General features: G+C 46.2%; 1 protein-coding gene across 7 annotated transcripts in view; it reads left to right on the top strand.

Moving 5' to 3' along the window:
• The window catches only part of LIN54 (lin-54 DREAM MuvB core complex component), a 497,293-nt gene that overhangs the window by 287,442 nt on the left and 185,114 nt on the right, over positions 1-24,737 (top strand). For all 7 annotated transcript variants that reach the window (XM_085641194.1, XM_085641196.1, XM_085641198.1 and 4 more), the window contains one exon: positions 20,631-20,704. In XM_085641194.1, the coding sequence (XP_085497320.1) occupies positions 20,631-20,704 (74 nt within the window). The remainder of the gene's footprint in view (positions 1-20,630; positions 20,705-24,737) is intronic.

Consider the following 24,737-nt stretch of genomic DNA (forward strand, 5'->3'; position numbering starts at 1 on the left):
GCAGGGCTAGGTAGCCTGGTGGTGAATAGAGAGATTGACATCCAGATGGGTGGGAGGAGTGCACCTGGACTCTGAATAGGGCTGTGCTCTGCCACCACAATGCTGGCTCCACCTCCTGTGGAGCGGCTGATGTCTCTGCCCTGCACCCTGAATAGAAAGGCAGAGTCATGTCAACAAAGTGCTCAAGAATTGGTTTGGACTGGGCAAAGGCCCCTCTACCCCAGAGGAACAAAGGAATTAGGGGTATAAGTATTGGGACCCTGCTCCCAAGAAATTAGATCCTGCTTGACAAGAAGAACCTCTGCCTGAGGAGAAGGAACTGGGAAAGCTGTAAGGAGGAGTACTGTCCCTGACCTGGGGGATTGGCCTGCAGTGGTTGCCTTGCTGCTGAAAGGAGAGGAGAACGACTACAAAGACTTTATTTCAACTTGTGCTTAAAAGATCTCCAAGGGCTTGTGCTGAGCTTGCCCCCTGAATGAAGTCCCAGGACCAGTGGACTTCACCCCCCAGCTCCCCAGAGTCTTTTGGAAGTGCCTGCTGCTGTTGTTGGGCCTTCTGAGGGACTGCGTGTCGCAAGGAGCTGGAAGCGCGACTCAAGAAGGAGAAGTGTGCCGCCGTCGGAGCTGTTGTCGTCGCATCTCGCAAAGGGTGTCACCGCTGTAGCATCGCATCGAGCGGAAGCGTCTCGCATCATTCCGGAAGTGTCTCGCAACGCCGAAGAAGCGTGTCGCCATCGTAGCTGACGCATTGCACTGCATCAAGAGAAGAATCTCGCATCGAGGAAGAAGCGTGTCGCCATCGTAGTTGTCGCATTGCACCGCATCAAGAAAAGCGCCTCGCATCCACGGAGAAGCGTGCCGCCGTCGGAGCTGCTGTCGTCGCACCGCGTAAAGGGGTGACGCCGCTGCAGCATCGCATCGAGCGGAAGCGTCTCGCAAACGTCGGAGAAGAGTGCCGCTGCCAAGGCCACTGTCGTCGCATCGCGTAAAGGGGTGATGCCGCTGTAGCTGACGCATCGAGTCGAGTCTTCTCGCAACATCGGAGAAGCGTACTGCACCTGGAAGATCTTCACGTCTTTAGTTCTTTGCACCAAAAACGTCATCGCATCTGCATCGTTGCAACACTTTTGTTGCCCTGCGTGTCGCATCTAAGGTACATTGACTTAAAGTGTCGCATTTAAGAACTAAAGAGAACTAAGCAAACTTCTACCATCTAAAGTAACAGTATTGTGTATTTTTGTCGTTTAATGGTCTTGTGGTAACTCTATATAAAGAATCCTTATTTTTAATATAAAAACCTGTGTGGTGTCCATCTGTAGTCTTGTCACTTGGTTACTGTATGTGTTCACAAATGCTTAACCTATAACGCTCTGAAATAAGCCTTGCCTGCTCGCGCCAAGCTACCTAGAGGGTGAGTAGGGGTTATTTTAAGAGTGTAACCCCTTACCTTGACTATAGGAAAGGTCCCCTGCTTGTCACAAGTACCTACCTGTGCCAACCAGAGAACCCGGATTCTAACATCTAGGTGTTTACTTCTATTAACCATAAAATACAAGTGGAACACGGTTGGCATTTGTGGTCCTATTTCATACCAAATAGCCAAGCTAACAAGCTGGATATTAAAACAGCTAACATGCTGGACATTAACAAATTACCGAAGGACCTACCGTAATGACCTAGGATGCAGGACATTTCAATAGCTTATTGACATATTCTCTGGCTTAAAGAGACGCAAATGAGGTCTGGTGAAGGACAAGAGAGCACAACCCGTTTGACAACCTACATTTGAGGATAGAAAATACAGGATATTGACCTATGACATTAACACGACAAGATAGGTTAAAGTTGAGTCAAGTTAGGTCAACGTTAAGACAATGTTGAGACACTGTTGAGACAAGATTGAACCATTGGAGATTTAAGATTATTGAGTCAGTGAGAGATCAAGAGGTTATAGAAGAAGGACCAGGGGACGTCTTATCCATAAAAGGGTCTTCTGAACCGTCAGAGTCTTTTGAGATGTAAGTGACCTGTGAAGAAGTGAGGAGATCATTGAATCATAACACGAAATTTTGCTGGCCCTGCAAAAGCAAACTGATAGTTCAAGGCTCTTAATCTTGGTCGAAGTGCCAGGAAACCTTTCCTAGTGTCCACCGTTTCTTTGCTGTAATCTTGAGCAATAAAACATTTGTTATTCTTCCAGAGGATGTGATTCTTTTTGCACATGAAGGCAAGGATCTGATCAACATGCTGGTAGCGAAGAGGTTTACAAACAATTGATCTTGGAGCTTTCTGGTTTGCTACGATTCTGGTTGGAACCCGGTGGGCCCTGTCGAATTCTACAGGTTTACTGAAGGTCAGGATAGTGGCTTGAACAATCAACTTTCCAGGAAAGTAATGCAAGAACCAGAGACGTCTTCTTTGCCTTCAGGAATACCAAAGATTCTTAAGTTCCCTCTCCGATTTCTGTCCTCTAGCCCGGATAGGCGCTTAGTTAGAGAATCCGTTGAGATGGTTAGGCTTTTGAGAGATTTATTCATTTTGGTTTCCTTATCTTCCAACATGCTGATTCTGCTCTCTGTTTCTGAAAGTCTAACATTGGTATCCCTAATGTCCTGTCTGATCGCAGAGATCTCCTCTTTTGTGGATTTTGCAAGGTTGTGGACCTCCGCTAATTTACTTAATATGGTGTCCATCACTGCATTGATGTCGTGTTTTCCTTTAGTAGGAGAATCTGGGTTCGGTGGGTCGGCTTTTACTCTCTTGAGGCTCGACTTATTCTCTTTGTCAGTCATTTTTTTCTCCAGTGTATCTTTGGTGTGGCCTTTAGACTTGTAGACCTGTCAGGTGGCTGTATTGGTGACTGAGACCACCGGAACGACTGATTCGCTGCTTAATATTCTGCTGTATTGTGGATGTAATTGTGGTTGTATTTGCTGCTGTTTAGTTGTTTAACACTGTTCTATTAGTATTAACACAGGCAAATGATATTCTCTGGAGGATTCAGCAGCACTTAACCCAATAGCGTTGGTATGGAGGGCCCGTATGCACAGTGTGCAACAGTATTGAGCAATTTGGAACAGTGTGCACAGCAGTACCCACATGCACAGTCACGAACAGTGTTGTGCAGTATGGAGCAACTTGGAGCAGTTTGGAACTGTTTGCTACAGCGTGCAGGATGGAGCGGTATGGAGCAGCACGCACGAGCAGTACGAAGCAGTACGAAGCAGTGTGCACTGCAGGATCACATGTAGAGAGTAATGTATCCGTCAGGCTCATCAACACTGGTATGAGGGAGAAACATGTATAGACTGGGACAGCATGTTAACTTGGGTGTGGACACCACCACTTTGGCAGTATGAAACCGTGTGTATCATCATATACAGTATGGAACAGCATACACAACAGGACCAGCATGCACAGATTGGAGCCGTATGAAGTTGCAGGCACAACATGAACAGCAGGCTCAAACTAAGAAGAGACATCAGAAACTGTTGTGGATTATCCACGATAGAAGCCATTTTAAAGTCGGGCATCCGAGGGAGAAGCATTGTTAAGATAGAACTGCCACACATTAGATTGCCCCTTAAACTACACGCTGAAAGACAAAACATTGACGACGTGCACCACACTGTTATACACATCCAGGAGTATGGTACTTGGAATGGGGGAACAATATTTTGTTAATTACGGACCTGAGAAGACCACCATTTTGTGCACAAACTGCTCAATGCACGTGGTCAAAAACGAGAAATTCAGCCTTGAGATAGGGCAGCTCTGCTGTTGTTAAGGTGATGTTCAGAATGCTTCTTTCCTACATTGATAGTGTGCGCATGAGAGCGTTGCATTCCTGGAAGTTATCGTTAGGAAGCTGCGGTAGCTGTGGCTGCATCTAGCACAGTAAGAGCGCCATTTTACGCTCGGATCGCACACACAGACAACAGACAGAAAATTACTTTGTACAGCTTGTAATTAATTTAAACCTCGCCGGCTAGGTGATAACTGTGAATTATTCTCCTTTGTTGCGCTTGGTGGCATTTATGTTAGGGGCAATACATTTTGCGGGCATCATACGATATTCAGGCATTACCGCCATTTTGAGCGCCGATAACTGCAACCTACTTTATATCTTTAAACGCCAGAGGATTACGGGCTCCAGTTGGTGTGTTAGTGGTCCACAATGTAGCACCAGACCTCTCTATAGTGTGAGCTGCCTCCGTCACAGTGCGGCGATTGCCCAGGGATCAGGACACACACTAGTTTGTCAAGGTTCCGTGGTCGGGCTGGGAGACTATCAAAGTGGGCGGAGAAGAAAAGGATCGCCGTCGCTACTCTGATATGTCCAGGGCTCACTTTTTGGCATCGTTGTACTACCAGACGTTCTGCCACAAGAACGCCGATATAGTTGATTTCAAGCGTCACAGGAAACGGGTTTAATTTTGGGGTCTGGCATAACCCAAGGAGGCGACGAAGGCTCACGCCCCCATCTTCACTGACGTCCAAACCATGCCTCAAGTGCTTATTTTTTACATCTCTTCACCACTGCAGAGTTGGTTGTGAAAGTGAGGGGTGGCTGTAAAGAGAAACTTCTTTAACGGGCCTTTAGATCTGTTTGTTGTGTGGTGTGCTGAATGTCGCATGTCTGTTTTGTCCTAATTACATGATACTTTGTAGCAAATTTGGCCAATTTATATTTTAGTATATCTCCTTACAGTCCGGACTTTCTCTGCTTCTTCTTTGCTTCTGTCTTATTGTTTTATACCTGGATTTAGTGATCGAGCCAAATACTGTTATCTTTGCTTATTTTTTCTTTTGTATTGGAACATTTGAGTCCAGGGTTTATTGCAACATTAGAGTCCAGAGTCTGATTAATGAGTGAGGTTAGAGATTTCAGTAGAGTTGTACTAAGAGGTGATCCTGCAACTCTTTGAAGTAGGAAATTCTAAGAGAATACAATGAATTTGTAAAGAGCTTAGTTTGTGTGGAGTTGTCAGAGGCTTAATGTTGAGTCTGATATTGATCCAGTCTGTGATAAACCTGATCACAGTAGAGATAAAGAGGTGGTGGACGTGGGGGCTAGAGGCAGGTATATATTAGGTTAGGAAGAGATTCAAGTAATTGCTGAGTCAGTAGGTTTAGGAATAAACTGAGTTCTGCTGTGGAGATTTGTTGAGGACTTTTGGCTGGCTATTATGTTGGTGATAATTTTCAGCCTTGATATTGAGGCCCCAGTTCAGATCATTTTCTTGGATTTGAGAGCTGAGAAAAGTGAGCACTGAAAGCCAACATGCATGTTAGGCTATTAGACTAGAGGGCAAGAAATGGAGGTAAGAGTAATGAGAATAGATTTATGATTGGTGATCTTTTTATGTTTAAAGGAGTAGCAAGGTGGCAGTATCTCAAAGGATAAAGGTGCACTGAAATGGCTTCCATGTACATGCAGGGAACATTAGGTGCTTCTGCTATAAATCAATGTACCCGGAGATAATCTGCTAGGTAAGAATACCTGCCTAGCAAAGTGGGAATTTGGTTATCTCCAACTAGCAGAAGCCTGGAGCGTCTGTGCTGCACATCAGGACTTGCTACCCCATCAAGTCTTTGTCAGTCATATCCAACAGGGAGAGTGTTTAAAATGTGTAACTTTTGAAGGGACAGTGGTTAAAAAAAAGCAGAATTGCTCTGTAAATATTCTTACAGCTTAGGACTTTGTACTTTACAAAGACCATCATCAGCGCACTCTTATCAGCGCCCACCCTTCCAGCAAGATCTTTCTCCCAGTCTTTGCTCAAGGATCATTATAGGCAGGCTGTAGAAACCATTTTATCAGAATGTGGGATTTGTCAATTAACTGAGATTTGCCCCTGGAAGCTTTACATCGCAATTGCTACGAATGATCATAGCACTTTTTCTATAATATCATTTGGTTCATGTCTTGCATATCCCAGTACTAGGACTAGAAGAGGTTTACCTTCTAGATAATCCTAACTAATTGTAAAATAGTTAATGTAGTAACTGCGTAAGAAATGTATGTCCTTCTCAATAGAAGAGTGGGCTCGTTTTATCTTTGGCTGCATTCTGCATTACTGTATGTGGCTGATTAATATATTTTTGTAAAGCACCCTAGTTGTCTGACAGAAAAGGCAGTCAGAAGGACTCGAGATTCGCGAAAGGTAAGGATATCCATTTGTGCATCTTTCTAGTTAAATAAAAAGGTTTCAAAATCATTTTTCTGACCAGTTCTATACTTGAAGAACTCAAAGAAATGACCAAAATAAACGTTCAGGATATTGTCCCTGTGCCCTATTTACATTTGCAATCAACAAAGGGACTGGCATTCCATAACTCAGCAAGCGGTGAATATGAACAACAACGAGATTGGACCCCCACAATTTACTGTGACAGACAATCCTCTGAAAGAATACCCTGTATTCTCTAAAAACAGTAAGCCCAATCAAATGATCAACAAGACATCCACAGCAGAACAGACCTTGCTGGAAGAAGCTGCCCCTGTTAATCCGGATACAAGCTCTGCTGATCCCCCAGGGGAGAAAGGGGAGACTTCCCTTAGAAAAGGCCTAGAGGATCAAGTACAATTTATGCAGTCGGTGTGGTTTACTCAAGGGTCAGATCTGGGTATCTCGCGGCGCAATTATAAGACCCTAGAGGCCTTGGGGTCTCTATCTCCCTTACCACAGCGCAGCTTCCTGTCCAAAATTGGGCCTGAAAAGATGACCTTGCCCTTTCAGAAGGGAACTGGAAGTAGAAATGTTAGCTCCGGGGGGATAACACCATGTCCCAGTCTTCATCTGTCCCGATGGACCAAATGCAACAACTTTTCGAGACTATTCTGGGGGAAATACGGGACTGTAAGACCTCGCAAGCTCAGGAGCTTTCTTTATTGCATCAAAAATTGGATAAAATTGAAACTATGGTTCAGCAAATTCCTGAGTGATCTAAAGAATTGGATCAACGGGTATATGACATTTGGGACCATTCTGTATTATGTGATTGATATTGCCTCGCTTCAGAAGAAGCTACAGGGGTCTCCGTTAAAGATATATGAGATGGAAAACTATGCTAGACGGTTGAATCAACGGTTTACAGGGATTCCGGAAGACAGTGAATGCCTTGATGGCCAGTCTAATCCGGTAGCCTATATTGAGTTGATGATCAGAGACCATATACTTGAGAAGGTGCCTGAAGATCTTACTGTAATGCGGGCCCATACACTCCCCTTCCAGAAAATCCCAGGGGCTAAGTACCCCAGGACAGTGATTGTGAACTTCTCTGATTAGCGCATTAGAGAGGCTGTGCTAACCAAGGCAATCCAAAAAAGGGAGATTGTATTACCTAACGGGGTCAGAGTTCGAGTGTTCTCCGATATGTCGGCAGCAGCAGCACGAAGACGGAAGGACTTTGTGGGGATGATGGGGCAATTTAAGAGGGCAGGTGCACAGGCCTCTATTGCTCCACCGGCCAAATTGAGAGTTTTATGGAAAGGAAGGTTCCATTTGGGTCCCACTCTCGAAGAGGCCCAAGATCTACTACAAAACATTGCTCAAGCAAATGTAAAATAATGGAAGCATGGGTACTCAAGCAGAGACTTTCGTCCATAACAACTGGTTCAATCTTTGGATATGCAGACTCTTTCTTTCTTTTTTTTGCATTTAGGCACTTTAACTATTTTGATAATAGGTCCACTTTAACTATATGAACCTTCTGTCTCTTTGCACTTTGTTCTCCTTCTGGGGGGGGGAAGATGTACTGGATTGAATCACTGTCTTCGTGTCTGCTGCTATATGCACTACTCTTTTAATAGCTTTCTTTAGTCTTGTAATTACTGAAATGCACGTTGCACTTTTTACAATATGTTTACAGCTGAAACATGCATTATTGCACCATCGCACTTTACTCTTCACCCCTTTTTGTGAGGGAGGAATGATATTATTTCTGTTGTTTTTCACAAAGCAATGCAGCATTTCCTCCCTTCTGATAATGTTCAAAGTATTTGGGGAAAGATGTATCACTTTGCACTACTGTCCTTTTCCTGTGGTTAAAACCTGCACTATTGCACTTTACTTTTTTCTCCCTATATGGGAGTACTTGCCAATGTTTGGAATATTGGAGTACATTTTGTACTTTTGTAATGTGTTTATGGCTATAATTTGCTCTACTACACCATTGCACGTTACCTTATCCCCCCCCCCCCCATAGGTGGGGGGAATTATATTGTTTCTGTCAATTGGTGTACAGCTCGGTGGCAGTTCCCCCATTTTTACGTGCTCACGGTTTGATGGTTATGTATGTATGTATAGCAATAGAATTTAAAGCTCGATGCTTTTTGCATCTTAAAATATTCGAGAAATTCTAGATATTCCTGACACTAAGCTTACTCTAGTTCTAATCCTACTTATTTCTGACATTGCTACCTTGTTCTTTTACAGGGGCGAAGATACATGAGGCACAATTGTTACCATCAGCTCATACTAGATATACTGTGCTTGTTGGTATAAGTATGTAGTAGTGGAGGAATAGACTTCATAAGGGCTTAACGACTTACTCAAGGCTGCACTATTTATTGCACAAGCACTTTTTTTTTACAGCACTTTATATTACAGATATCCCGAGGCTTAATTACTTAAATGGTATCGCTCACAGCGGTGAGGAAGGGTGGGACGTGCATCCGGGTGCCAAGTTAAGGCGCCTTGTTGACTGAGGGATATTCAATAAACAATGGGGTAACCCTGTGTCCCTCAGAACCTGGGTATCGTAATGCAAAAAGTACAATGGTTCTGTCGTGTATGAACACAATATTTCTTATAAATACAATTCAATTTGGGGACAAGTCATTTTATGCACCTGTCAGAAGTGGAAGCGTTTTGCAAGGAACACACAAACACAAAAGAGAATTTCTGGGTATTACGGTATTTTATATAAATTAAATCATTTATATATACCCACATATGAGAAATTTTGTTATATACACGGCTTCCAACTGGGTGAGAATCGAGGTGAATTGTGATAGTGACATCTTGTACTTAGTGACTCAACAAGTGCGTGATATGTACAAGGTGAAAATTACATATATACAGATATGGAAGAGGCCAGGGTAAACAGATACACAATGGCCCTGCTGCACTATTCACTTTCAGTATTTTTGCAAGCGGGCCTTGTACTGGACCGGGAGGTATCGTCTGCGTTTCAATCCTATATGCGCGATAGTTAATGGTCAAAGCGGGTCTTCATCAGGACTGGAGTGGGGGCGAGGAATGGCAGCCTAACAATAACCAGAGAGACTCCTGGTTAAGCTCAATTCAATGTTGAGGAAGGCCCATCATATTGATTGCGGGGCCGATCGCGGGTCAGGACACTCTGGCTGATCAGAGAGCCAAGGCCGGTTGGATTTGCATGTAAACATCTGAAGAGTCGATTCCAAGTGTGTGATTTAGGCGTGCTGGCAGTAATGACTCCTGCCGGGCAACCGCATTCCGTCGGTCTGACAAATTGAATTGTATTTATAAGAAATATTGTGTTCATACCAGACAGAACCATTGTACGTTTTGCATTGTTGTCTGAGGGAGGCAGCGGAGGTGAAGAAGGGCTAGTTCCCTCCACAGACAGTCCGGGGCGGGTATGCGTGGGGGGAAGTGGGGGTGTTGCAGTAAAAAAAATGGGCGTATAGATAGCGATCAAACTGGGGATATTGGGCTGAATGGCAACCTGTTCAAAGTCAGATTCCAAGGAAAAATGGACAGTGTTTCAGTCATCAAGGAGTTGTATGTAACTTTATTAATAGAGCTGGTACAATTGGAGGATCGATATATGAGTGAATATAGCAGACTTTTCTTAAAGTGGCATAATTTGATGGTGGAATGGTACAACTACTGAAAGTAATTTCACGTAATGAGAATGGTTTTTTGGACGTACAAAAAAGAGGAGCAGTCTTAAAATGGCTTGGATCCTTCCCCCCCACAGGTGATTTTTTTTTTTTTACAGGAGACACATTTTAAATCCAACTGCCCCAACTTTACACCCCCCAAGAAGTATGCCCAAGCATACTTTGCTTCGGCCCATGCGGCGGTGCATGGAGTGAGTATTCTTTTATCTTCAGAGCTAGATTGGGAGGTGGGTAAGGTGATTCGGGATGAGGGAGTAAGGTGGATTTGGATAGAAGTCTCAAATAATGGGATAGCTCTTGTCCTGCTTAACTATTATGGACCAATTTGGGATGACTCTATCGCCCTGAAACAGGTGTACAACCTGTTGGCAAATGTGCATGGGTTTATAATTATGGGAGGAGACTTTAACCTAATCCAAGATTTGGGCCTGGATACCTCCAATAAGGGAAAAAAGCTATTAAAACCTAAAACAGATAGACTTTTAAATATTATGAAAGAGGATTTCGCCCTAGTAGACCCATGGAAGATCGACCATTCAGGCCGTACCGAGTTCATGTGTTACTCAGCGAGATTTAAAACAGCATCTCGTTTGGATTTTTTTCTGATAAGCAATCTTCCCACAAGGGAGGAATCCCTGATTCTCTCTAACCCATTTTCAGATCACTCTCTGGTCTCCTTGACAGTACACTTGCCCGTCCCCAAGAGAAAAAATAATAACAGGTGGTATTTTGATAAATCATTGCTTTCGGACCAAAAATAGATTGACGAAACCTGTGAATTTTATAATATGGTTTTTTTTTAAGGAAAATGTGAATACGGCATCAGATTTTATGGTTTTGGAGGCTTTTAAGGCCACTTTTAGGGAACGGGTGGTGGCATACAGGGCCAGTCTTCACACATTAAGTAAATTTAAGATTACTGGACTCCAGGAGGCGGTGGAGCAGGCTAGGGGAGAACTTTTGGTCAGGTCAACTGGGGAAGCGGAGGCAGAGGCTCTCCAGTAGGAATTACTAAGGGCAAAGGAGGAGTTGGAAAGTTTTTTCATTCTTGAGGAAATTGCTGGAAGCAAAGCTTCTCAACAAAAAGTTTACGAAGAGAGCCAGCACATTGGCAAATTCTTAGCCTGGTCTACAAAAACGTACCAGAGCAAGCAATCAGTATCACAAATTAGAGATCCCAGTACTCAGTACAATGTGCCTGGTTAATGACAAAGACGAAATTGCAGACATTTTTGTGTCTCATTTCAGTAAGATTTATGCGGAAGTCCAGATAGTTTCTTGCCGATTATTTTATGACAGTCCAACTACCTACGATCCGTGAGGAGGACTGTATATTCCTCAGTGAACCGATTACAACCGCAGAATTAAGTGAAATAATTTTTTTTTAAATTGCAACGCGAAGGAAAGTGGAAATGATGGGATCCCTATTGAAGTTTATAAATTTGTTTTTAGATGAACTTTCCCTGTTTTTAGTATCATTGTATAATCAAATTATGGCCGTAGTGGCGGTCTCAGATAGATTTAAGGAGTCAGTTGTATCTCTATTTTAAAGAATGGTAAGGACCCAAAAGATCCAAGTTCTTACCGCCCGATAAGTCTACTAAATGTAGACTACAAGCTCTTTATGAAAATCTGGGCAAATAGGATCTCGGGCTGTGTGCAATAGCTGATACATGCAGACCAAACAGGGTTTCTGCCTGGATGATCGATGGCTGCAAATGCTTTTTATCTGATTCAGGCCATCGACTACTTTTATAGTGCAGCCATTTTAATGATGGACGCTGAAAAGGCATTCGATCTGGTGGACTGGCAGACCCTCTTCTTTATTTTGGGGAAGTTTGGCTTTCCATGCCACCTGATTGAGATGCTAGAAAGAATTTACAGGGGAGCTATCGCAAAAATATTTATGAACTCTGAGGAGGCGGGAGAAGTGATAAGGCGGGGTACTAGGCAGGGTTGCCCTCTTTCCGCCCTCTTTCCGCCCTTTTATTCTCACTTTTTATCGAGCCACTAGCAATAAAAATCTGTTCTAATGTATTAATCCAAGCTCCCTTAGTAGGAATGGCAAAAATCAAGTTGTTTGCTGATGACTTGATCCTATACTTGAACCCAGGTAAGTCAAATATCCAGAGAGCGATGGGAGAAATCCAGGCGTTTACATAGCTGGGGGTTATAAGGTAAATCAGTCCAAAACGGAGCTTCTTTTATTTAATGCACCGGGAATAGAGCTTCCAGAAGGGTTAAAATTTCTGCCTCTGAAACCTATTAGATATCTGGGCTTATACGTCACAGTGGACTTCCTTCAACTTTTTCATCTGAATTACGGTAGAGCACTTGATAAAATAAAGTCTGCTAGAAAGATGGTCACTTTAACCTTTGTCGAAAATAGGCCAAGTCTCTTTGATAAAGCTTGATACTTCACTTGCTGATATATTTGTTTTTAAATCTTCATCTAAAGGTATCAATCTCGTATTTTAATGAAGTAGACAAGGTGATTCGGGAATGTTTTGGGCTAATAACAAAAAAAACTCGGATTAAGCTATCCATTCTACAATTGGATGTAGAGCGGGGGGACTTGCATTACCTCATTTAGCTACTTAATACCGAGCGGCGCTACTTAGTGTAACAACTCAGTTATTGGCCCCTAGTTCGAATTTTGATAATTTTCGACTTGATCTTATGTTAATAGAGAGTGCAATTAAGCTACCAGCATTCCTGCGCATGGCAAAGCTACCAAAAAAGACCAGATATAAGGTTGTGAATACCCTTTTAAGCCATATGCAGCGGCTCAACAAAAACTATAATATTCCAACATGCCATGCATATTCCTCTCTTTATGACTGAGTTATGGGGTCTTAAGCTCTCGCAAAAGGGGTCCAGCCATACAATATGCTAGGTTTCTGTAAGTTAGGTGACTTTTACAATGGTATTAATTTGATAACGTGGGATGCTTTCACAAAACAATTCGAACCTCAGAGCCGCGATCTGTGGTTAAGCTTCAGGCAGATTACATGCTTTCTTTTGACTAACTATAGAGAAATAAAGCCAGATTAATTTTAAAAGCCCCCTTTGAGCTAAATTTAACGGGTATTGGCAGTTGGTATAGGTTATTGCGTCAGGATATGAATAAGAGCCTCATGGAAACAATGCTCCCAAAAATTGCTTAGGAGACCAACTGCTGGTTCAATATCCAGGAATGGCAATGAGTTTGTGAGCTTGGCCGAAGGGATTTGAAGGCGGCCAATTTCAAAAGAATGTCCTTTCTCTCTAGATGGGTGGCTTATTACACTCCCTCCAGACTACATGAATGGTTTCCTACAACCTAGAATGACTGTTTCAGATGTAACTTGCTGGGGGGCGTGTGATTGGATACATACATTTTTCACTTGTCCGAGATTACAATACTTTTGGGAGGAGGTATTCAGGTTTATAAGTGAATGTCTACCAGTAAGCATCCTACCATGCGCATCGCTGGTCTTATTGGGATTTTCTTATGTAGTTGGCCAGCTCTCCATACATAGGCAATTTTTTGTTTTCCTAACTATAGCGGTAGCCAGATCTTTAATACTGCAGAATTGGAGATCCCAGAAAATCCCCACATTGAGTCAGTGGCTACTTAAGCTGGATCGGACTTATAAATTTGAAGAGGCCTACGCGAAGAGGATAGGGGCATTGTGGAGATTTGGGCTGACCTGGGAGGGCTATGTCGTGACCACGCAAGCAAATGATACTACGTAACTTAAGCGATCTTTTGTATAAATTTAACATCAATGGTTATTAACTCCCGCATGTCTTCGAGTCAGTCAAATGGTGGGTAGCTCCCAGGAGAAAGCGTAGGGTGTAGAACCAAACTAACTATGAAGTACCCCTCTTCAAAGATGCTCTCTGGAATCCCATAGGTCATCGAAGCTAGGGGTTGCATGTTATTATTGAGCTGCTATTTAGAATGCTGGTACTGTACATCATGTAAAGTGGGTTATGAATTTGCGCTTTTTAGGACTGTACGTTTTAAATGTGAGACTGGATATTTTACAGGTTTAATCTTTTTCCTTTCTCTTGTATATCTTGCTTATCATATTTATCGTGTGGCAATGGATTATGAACTTGTCCTATTTACTGTGTATTTTAATATAAGATTGGTGATTTTGTAAATTTGTCTGCTTCAAGTACCTTGGTTATCATGTCTGCTATTTTTACGCTCAATAAAAAAAACTTTTTAAAAAAAATAAAGGGACTGGGCGTGCTAAATAAAGTTGAAAGAGGCTCTTTTACCTATCTCTATTTAAAAGAAGCACACAAATTTCTGGGTATTTAGAGTAACGAGGAAGCACTCAGCCTCCCAATGCAAGAGGTGGGTCTTTTAAGAAAATCATTGGTTCTTCTTCTTAGGCATATATTCATGGTTCTGGTTCCTGAGCCGTTGCTCATTTTTGTATTTCCGCTGTTCGCTGCCCCTTCAACACAATCCAAGCTAAGACACCTCAATATTCTGAATATTCTTCCATTGGTTAAATGACTGAGAACATGAAATAAGAAAGGATAACCGTAAAACAAACTACTTGCTATATTAGTTTGGCATTTTTTGTCAATTTCTCCTTAACATAAGTTTTGTCTACTCACCAGCCAGACGGTGTAAGGGCAGTCATGTTTTCCTCCTGGAGTGTCAGACATGGCAAAAACTGAGTACAGGTCACAGAAACTGCTGGATGGAGATGTGGCATGGTTGTGGACAAGTGCAGCCCGAGCTTGAAACCTGTGATACTATGTACAGTGGTTTTCAATCCTCCAATTCTGTCCAAGAATTTTCAGTTGTGATAATGTGTAGTAACTTGTGCACCAAGGATATAGGAGATACGAGTCAAGTAACCTTACGTCAGGAGGAGCCTAGCGCGCATCCAAGATGGTCGCGTGAGCACAGGGCTCCCCGGACCCTCTCTGCTCCTCGGAATCTATCCTGAGAATATCCTGACGTGGCTTATGGAATCTGGGAGATAAAGACCAGCTGAGCATATATCTCTTTTCAAAACTCAAATCGGACCTGGGAATCCTGAGTTGTCGCCGTTGGAACTTTTGGGACCCACCCGACGGAGGTGACCGGGGTGAAGGTGACCCGAGGGGCCGGGCTGCAATTGAACAACAGCGGCTTCAGCGCGGTGCCAGCTGCCGATCCACCACTTTCGGTTTCGGTTTTGCACTTCAGGAGACCGGCAGGGGGGTGCGCTCGGGGTGGCGAGGTGCTTCCTGGGCCTCTGAATGAGGTTTTCTTTCACCTGCTACTAGAGTGCCTATCGCCTCGGACCCCCTATACCGACATTTTGTGGTCTTCTTGCTGGTGCCCTTACACCTCTTGATTGGGTGTCCCCTTGAGTGACCGTGTTCACATGGGGGGCAAAGGGGGTCCCGAGGGCCGCAAGACCAAGGCTTCCCTCCGCGGGGGAGCAGTCCAGAGCAATAACATGGACCGATACACCCAGGGCAGGGGGCCCTCTGGCGCTGCTGGCCCCCCCTCGGATACTGCGGAGGGAGGCGCGACCGTCTCTACGGAACTATCCCTGCAGGACATTATGGGCGCCATTGATGGCATTAGGGAAACCATCGCGACGCAATATGAGGCCCTGGCCCGTAAGATTGACACTGTCGCGATTGATGTCACCCTGATCCGGGCCGACCTCTCCAAAACTAACGAGAGGGTCCAGGCTCTCGACACACGGACCTCCACCCTCGGTGCGGAGGTGTCGGATCTGCGGGCCGCGCTTGGAGACATCAGGGTGGTCAACGATCATATGGCCCGGCGGCTTGAGGACTTCGAGGGACGGGCCCGACGCAACAACATCCGCGTCATAGGTGTACCGGAGTCCTCTGACGGCCGCCCGGTTGACCTCGTGGTCGAGGAACTTATCCTGAAACAGTTGTCCCCGGCTGGCCTAAGTAAGTTCTTTGCCGTGGAGCGGGCCCATCGAGTTCCGGGCGGTCGGCCACGGCCGGGGGCCCCCCCGAGGCCTATCGTGGCCAAACTGTTCTACTACAGGGACCGCGACGCTATTCTGCAGGCCTCACGGACCCACGGCCCGGTTCGTCATGAGAACTCGACCATCAATTTTTATCCGGACTTCACGCAACTGGTCCAGAAACAACGGATGGGATTCCAGGGGGTGAAGCGTCGTCTCCGCGAGCTGGGCCTAAAGTATTCGATGCTCTACCCTGCAAAACTCCGAGTGGAACATGGGGATCGGACAGCCTTTTTTGACTCTCCTGTGGCTGCAAGTGACTGGCTGGACTCTCTGCCGGACGGAGGTGGCCGTCCCGGACCCTCTGCGGGCACCGCGGGTGACGGGTCCCCTTTAGAATGACTTTTGGTCCTTGATTTTGCCGTTTTGCACTGTACAGTCGGGTCTTATTTCACTTGCATATTGTGTTTAACCAGGACCGGTGAGGGGGGCGGGCGGGGACGGGTCCCTTACCTCCTCTGGGGTCTTTTCGTAGAATGGGGTTAGAGGGGCGACAGGCACACTGCAAGTTGGGGGGGTTTTTTGGCCCGCAGGGGTGCAGGGTGGGGGGAGTTGGTCCTGGGGTGGTGTTGAGGGGGAGGTGGGGTTGTTTTGCTGTGTGTTTTTTGTTTACAGGGCGAGGTACTGATTTTTGTCCACATTTGGGAACTGTGCTGCAGGCTGGGGGACCCTTGATCTATTGGGGGGGATGGGGGGGGACGGGTTGAGGCTTATGTCATGGAACGTCAATGGGTTGGGGGACCGTATCAAGCGGGGTGTAGTACTGCAATATTTGCGTCGTTTGACTCCCGATGTGGTGTTTCTCCAGGAGACGCATCTGGTTGGCAATGTTTGTCATGCAATGAACAGGGGGGGATACCGCCTCGTGGCCCATTCTGGTTTCACAACTGGTTCCAGGGGGGTGGGCATTCTCCTGCGAACCTCACTTCCGGTGGAGATCACTAAGATAGTCTCGGATGACAGAGGGCGCTATGTGTGCTTGATTGGGAGGTGGGAGGGGCAGCCCCTTGCCCTGGTTTCAGTTTACGTCCCCCCGGGCCTCCAGAACTCCACCTTCACTGACTTGGGTCGAATGCTGCTTGACCTTCCGGACAGCCTCCTGCTCATGGGCGGGGACTTTAATTCTGTGGTTTCGGGTGAACTGGATCGTCACCCACCAAGGACCCTCCCCGCTGCCCAGACATGGCTGGGTGGGATGCTGGATACCTTCGGCCTGGTGGATAGTTGGAGATTAATGCATCCGACCCAATGTCAATTCACCTTTCACTCGGGGGCGCATGGGAGTCTCTCTAGGTTAGACTACTTCCTTATGCCCGCGGCGCAGACTGGTCGGATTCGTGAGGTCAGGCACCTGGCGCGGGGTATCTCCGACCATTCTCCGCTGTGGCTTCTTTTCGACACCGGGCCGCGGTCTGCAGGGCGGATCGCTCCCATTAACCCATGGTACCTGCGAGACCCTACGACTCGTGACAGCCTGGTCAAGGCTATGGACCAATACTTCCTGGATAACGAGGGGTCGGTGTCGTCTGCAATGTCCCTGTGGGAAGCCTTTAAAACCGTGATCCGCGGACACGCCCTTTCCCAGATAGTGGTGGCTAAGAGGGTCAAGAGTGAGGCAGTGGTGAGGCTGGAGACTGACATCTTGGGGCTGGAGTCGGCCTTGGAGGCGAATGTCACTCCGGACGGGCTCCATGCCCTCAGCCTGAAACAGTTTGAGTATAGGTCCCTGGTCACTGACGCGGCCAAAACTATGTATAGGGAGCAGCAGGGTCGACTGTACGATGCCGGGGACAAGGCGGGAAAGTTGATCGCGTGGCTGGACAGGAAGGAGAGAGTGAATCGTGTGGTCCCGGAGTTGCGTGCTGCGGATGGTGTGTGTGTGACGGAGCCTGACGAGATTGTGGAATGTTTTGCCGACCACCTCCGGGCTGTGTACTCCCCAGTGACTGACAGGGATGAGGACGACTCTCGCCTTCTTTTGAGGGATATCGCCTTGCCCGGCCTGTCCGTTGAGGACCGTGAGCGGCTGGACGCCCCCTTGTCGGCGGATGAAATAGCGACCGCGATCCGCTCCCTTCGCTCGGGCAAGGCTATGGGTCCCAACGGTCTGCCCATGGAGCTATATAAATTGCGCCCTGACAAGCTTGCGCCCTTCCTCAGTCGCATGTTCCGTGAGTCTCTGGCGGCGGGTTCCCTCCCGGCCGACCAGCGTTTGGCCACGATAGTCGTTATCCCCAAGGAGGACAAGCCGCGAGACCGCTGTACTTCTTACCGGCCTATTTCACTGCTAAATGCGGAGCCTAAGATCCTGGCGAAAGTCCTTGCCAATCGTCTGTTGAGCGTCGTGTGCGATCTTATTCATCCGGACCAATGCGGATTCATCCCGCATCGTAACACCGCTCTTAACTTGCGGCGTCTTCACGGCGCCCTTGCCAGGGCGGAGCTCCTCTCCGAACCGGCCGTGCTGGTTTCTTTGGATGCCACGATGGCTTTTGACACCATCGAGTGGCCATTCCTCTGGGCTGTCTTGGCTAAATTTGGCTTTGGGGAAGGATTTATTGGCTGGGTGAAGCTTCTTTACACGGGACCCATGGCTCAGGTGGTGGTGAATGGGCGGGTTTCACGTCATCCCAGTGGCCTACTTTCGGGAGGTGGAGAGCCTGCAGAGGAGACTGGTGTGGGACGGGCGGGCGCGTATTGCTCTTGCTAAGCTTACTCTCCCCTGGTACGACGGGGGCATCGCGCTTCCCGACATTCGCAGGTATTATTGGGCCGCGCAGCTTTCGGCCATCAACCATGCCACGTATGCGCCTGGCCTGAATCCGGCGTATGAGATGGACAAGTTCCTGCTTCCCGGCGGGGACTATAACAGGGCGCTTTACTCCCGCTCGGCTGGCCGGACCCTTACGGGTCCTACTAAGATTGCGGTGCGGACCTGGAGGGCTGCCACTGCGGCCACGGGCTGGAGTGAGCGACTGACATGTGCTACTCCTTTGTTTGCCTCCGATCGCCTGGGGAGCCTCTGGACTACGAAGGGGTTTGACCAGTGGGATACGATTGGTATCAGCAAAGTGGGAGACCTGTGGCATAAGGGCGCGGTTAAGACTTTCGCGGCTCTTCAGGCTGAATATGAGCTTACGGACAGGGAGTTCTTCCGCTATGCCCAAGTTCGACACGCCCTGCTTTCAGTCTTTGGAGAGGGGACCAAGATCCCGGTTTCTTCGCCCCTCGAGGACCGCATACTTGACGGACATGTCCCTGACAGTACTATTTCTTTAATTTATAAGAAACTGATTAATCATCGGGCTGACCTCTTGGTGCGCCTTCGGGAGGCTTGGACGGGGGATGGGGTGGAATTGGACGACGAGGACTGGCAGTCTGCACTGTCGTCCCCCAAGGAGGTCGCCATTCCGGCCCGTCTCCGGTTGGTACAGCTTAAGATTCTTCACCGGGTGTATGTGACTGGTCCTCGCTTAGTCTCGATGGGATATTCCGATGATGGGCTCTGTAAGCGGGGTTGTGGGCTCAGCGCCACCTTTCTCCATATCCTGTGGGAGTGCCGCGAGGTGGCGGACTACTGGCGCCGGGTACATACGGTTATGGGACAGGTCACTGGGGTTGTGCTGCTGCCGGAGGTGCGTCGCTGTGTTCTGAATGTGTGGGAGCCCAATGATTATAGCGCAGCTCAGACTCGGTGGGCGGCCCTGGGGAACATGATTGCCAAGAGAGATATAGCGCAGCTTTGGGGTGCCCAGCGGCCGCCCACCGTGTCAGTATGGAAGGAGAATATGGACTGGTGTATGTTCAGGGAGAAGACTGTGTATGTTGCCCGTGGTAAGCCGGGGGCATGGGGCAGAATCTGGGGGCAATGGAATGCATATCGCGGGGGTATCTGTACGCCCCCCCTGGTGGACACCGATATCGCCATGTCCCCCTGACCCTTGACGGTTCCGGGCACCTTTTGGAATGACTACATATGGACGTTCATTTCCCTTGGCCCCCCCCCCCCGTCCCCAGCCTCCCGGTACTCCTTCCTTTCGCGTGCTGCTTAATGGTCTGAACTGGAGTTCCCCGGAGGAAGCCTGACCTGCACTGTTTGTCTTTATGCCTCGCCTTTTGTTTTTCTTTTAGTTTTTTGTGTTTGTTGGACTTAAGTCTCCTGTTCCTTTAGAACTATCCGGAGTCAATACGGGGCCGAGCCCCGGGAACCGACTGCAGCTTTGATAAATGTATATTTTATTCTGTACTTAGCGGCCGGCCCTGGTAGTTGTAGGCCCGTGCTTGTAATCAAATTATTGTTCAATAAAAACTTTTAAAAACAAAAAAAAAAAAAAAAAAAGTAACCTTACGTCTAGTTTTGTGAGAGATATACATCTTCTTTTGGAATATTTTGGTGACATATACATTTTCGTCCAGTTTCAGTCACTACTTTTAATTGCCCGTAGTCCTGTGCACAACACATTGTAATATCTGATAAATGTTCCATTGTTGATACAAGGGACACAGAGTGTTACTTGGGACAAGAGCAAATGCAGTATGGGCAAAATACAAAATGTTTATTAAGTGCTCTCTAAGGTAAAAGAGTTATGATAGTTACATCAATTTTTTAAGAATACAAAAACATAGTTATACATTATATTTCTAACAAACCAGTGAAAATTCTACATTTGGGATCCACCCTTACGTTGAATACAAAACTAAATCTTCCCTTCTGTCATTTCTTCACAGCCAAAACTGTGGTAGTAAACACAACTCCAGTAAGGATGTCTGTTCCAATTGTTCCAGCACAGACGGTGAAACAGGTAAATTATGTGTAGAGGTTTCCCTTACGTCCAAGGTTGCTTTAGAAATTTGAATGGGAAGGGGTGAGGAAATCCATATTTGCTAATTTCGTACTATTGCCATTTGACAATGTTGTTTTGTCCTTCCGAGTACGTCCAGCTTCAAGTTCCACTTCTCTTCTGTCTGTACCTTCATGTCGTAGCCACCAAACAAATATCCTCCTGCACGATTAGAAGTATGCATGTTTTGTGAGTCTGAATTATTTGCTTCTCTTCATATGTGTGAGGCTGATTAATAATTTGTTTAAATCCCATGAAGTCCTATTCAACAGCTGGTGAGACGTGGCCCTACCTTAAATATCTGCTAGCCATACTGCTCTGTCCAACTTTCGTTAGCTACTTGTGCTTTGTAATCTGAGTGTTAAGTTGAATATTTGTAAAACACTGTTCCATTGTAAAGTCAATTGAGAACGGGACAGAATAAATAGGAAAGGAAAAACCCCAGGAGCAGGGAAGGAGTGAACTAAATAGAACAAGAATGGAGCGTTGTTGATGGTGTGGTAGTTCTTTTAAAACTAGTTTCTAGCCAACTAGGGCTGATAGTGTTTGTTTATGCCTTTTTAGTAAAGCACAATATCATTCATGTACAGAACTCTTGGTGTTAATGTTGCATACTATCCGAGAAAGCCAAACAGGTCACGCCTCATGAGGAATATAGGTAGGTTTTGAAAAGTTTGTGGTGTTTGCAGAGATCAAGTACAATGCGAGTGAATGACTGTACTGAGTTCCATAAGGGAGTTCTCAGTACTTGGAGGGATTTTCCTCACTAGTTGTGGAGTTTGAATTTTGCCACTATGAAAGTAGGATTAAAAGAAGACCTCAAAAGGTGGCTGGGCATATGTTTTGTGAACTTAAGGTAAAAAAAGAAGAGACAAACTTGTATAATGTTTGATGCATAAGGTAAGCAGTTTTGAATTGGAGGCTTTCATTGATGGGCAGCCGATGACATTGGTTGCTGTGTGGGGTGGTTACATAATCAACATTTTTTAGGTTGGAAAGGAGTCGCACTGCTACATTTTACTGTTTTTGTAAGTGATCAAAAACGTTCTTGGGAAAGCCTAGGTAAGCAGTGTAGCCATTGTCCATTTTTGATGCATAAAGGGATTAGCTTGGATCACTTTGTGAGAGATTCATATTTAGGGGTATATTCCCTGTGGGAGTTTTTAAATGGAAAAGGCAGGATTTCGTAACTGCTGCAATATGGTGTTCTAATGATAGCCTAGAGTCAAATATAATGCTAAGGTTGCGATACAGAGCAAAGGGTCAGTGCAAGGGCCCAGTGTAGGTGGCCATAACTACTTATCTTGCTAAAGATGGGAAGAATTTCTGTTTTACTCAGATTTATTTGAGAAATTTTTCCTTCTTCCATCTTTGAGTAGTTTCCAATATTAATGATGATGTGGGTAGCCAGTATAAAGCACCTGAGAAGGAAATTAACAATGTGATGGGAAGAGAGAGCGGGAGGCAAAAGGAGTAACAAGGAGGTAGACATTAAGAAGTTTGGTGACTCTGGCTTGCCTTGTTTTGAAGACTCCAGGGGCAAATCCCTGGGAAGCCAGCCGTGTTGTTGACCTCTCATGCTAGCCACTTAATAATAAGTGCAGTTACCTGTCAACACATGGATGAATTGTGAGTTGAGGCTGTAAACTACAAGAAACAGGTGTTTCCGCTTCTGGGAGAAGAGGGGCATTAGTGCTTGTGAAGTAACTCTGTATTGTGTGATAACATGGTGCCAGTTCTTGCCTAGCGTCCTGTGACATAACCCGAGGCTTAATTTTTCTAGCTCTCACTCTAGCTATGTGACTTGTCCAGATGCGACCTGTGGAATGACCAAATGCTATGACAACACATGGTGTGGCTTCCTGGCTGTTTTACTCCGGGATTTCTGAGGCAAACGCATGAAGGCAGATTTGAAGGCCTTAGTGATTGGGTTTGGAACTTGAAAGCTCTTCCGGTAGATTGTTTGCATTCTACAGCTGAAGATTCCTTCAAATTGTCCATCATTGAACCCTTCCAACTTGAGTATGTGACTACTGAACTTTGAGCAACTTCTGCATGAATCTACTGTAGTAATACATTATAGAGTCAAGGGAATGAATTGGTGCCATTATTCCAAGAAGCCTCCCAACTATCGCCAGTGTGTGAGACTGATGCCTTGTACAGTAAATATGAATTCAGAAATTCCAGCAAGCTCTCTGTTTTGTTGTTTGCAGCTACTCCTGCTCAGAGGGTTAGAGAAATTGAGGCTTGTCGTCATTCACACTTTTCAACCTGGATATGTTGGTTTCCTCTCACCTACATGTCCTTCTTACATGAGGTAGTGTATGCATTTTATAAGGTCTAGTGTACCTGCCTCTTTGTGGCCTTTGCTGGAGACAAAAAGGGGAAGTTGGTGACCCAATGCTCCATTTAGTCCTTTGTATCAGTGGTATGCCCTAGCCAAGAAAGAACCTCCAGAGTGTGTTTGTGCTCATTCCATCAGGGCCATGGTTGCTTCTACAGCACTTTTCATTGGTGTCCCAGTTACTGACATCTGCCAGGCAGCTACCTGATCGTCCTTGCATACTTTTGACAAGCACAACCACCATACGTATCAAGCATGTAGCACAAGCTGTTTGATTATTTCCTTCGTTAACTGGCACTACTCAGTCTAATTTCTCAGGAGTGTACTAATTTAGGGCTTGTTCATAAACGGAGGAATCTGTGGGAATAATGAAGCGTTTTCTCTAAAATAGTGACCAAGTCCAAACTGAGAAGGGACTTGGAGAAAATGTCAACTTTCTTCCATACAAACTTCCTGGAATCGCTAGATGCTGCTGAGGTGAAAGTCTCCCAATCTACAGAACATTCTCTTAAGTGCTCCCCTCTGTCACAGGTTGATATACAGGATTCAGGGTGTAGAGAGGGCAATGGCCTGCGAGAATTCATTCTGTGATTTTTGTGAATCCCACTTGCTTGCCAGTCAAGCATCGCACTGTTAAAATAGCGATTTACATGTATGAGCAGCACTGCATGCTAAAAGCACACTAGTTTACACTGCTGTTGCCATCTTGTACCTTGAGTCCTTTGCTATCACTGAGCCATCCTTTTTTTTTTTTTTTTTTTTTGAAACCGTTTATTGCAATCTCAAATATATACAGGTATGGGCCTACAACCTTCCGGCCGGCCGCTAAAATGACGATGACAAATGGCATACATACAATGAGGCACTGAACTTTACATAGACACTAAGGCAGGAGGTATCCACAACGCGGGCCATGTGGCTCTGAGCCCACAATACGGTTTCATTTTATACAACACAACAACATAAATAAACACACACCCGCAAGGCAACCCACGATCAAAAGCGGCAGCACGTGCTCCTCAAATGGGGGACCCCAAACCATCCACTGAAAACCCCCAAGCGGGGAAGGGAAACAGATCCGGGACTGGGAGAATACTGTGCTCGGAACTGAGGGAGGGAGTAAACTAGGGGGATGGAGCTGGGGAAGCGGGAGGCAGCAACGGCGGCTCGCAGATATCCCCGCGGTAGGCGTTCCAGGGGCCCCATATCTTCACCCATGCCCCAGGCTTACCCCGCGCCACATACACCACCTTCTCTCGGAACATGCACCAATCCATGTGTTCTTTCCAGGCCGACACCGCCGGGGACCTCTGGGATCCCCACAGCCGCGCAACGTCCCGTTTAGCCACCATATAGCCCAGAGTCACCCATCGCGTCTGCGGAACCGAGTAATCGGTCGGTTCCCACACATTCAGCAAACATCTCCTCGCTTCAGGCAACAGCGCGACATGCGTAACCGCTCGCAGGACCTCATGCACACCACGCCAGAATCGCTCCACCCTCGGGCATTCCCACAAAATGTGCAAAAAGGTCGCTGAAGCACCACACCCACGCCTACACAATCCGTCCTCGGCATAGCCCATACGCAGCAGCCTTGGCCCCGTCATGTACACTCGGTGGAGTATCTTAAGCTGGACGAAACGAAGGCGA

This window comes from Triturus cristatus, chromosome 2_2 (genome assembly GCF_964204655.1).
Source record: "Triturus cristatus chromosome 2_2, aTriCri1.1, whole genome shotgun sequence".
NCBI lineage: Eukaryota > Metazoa > Chordata > Amphibia > Caudata > Salamandridae > Triturus > Triturus cristatus.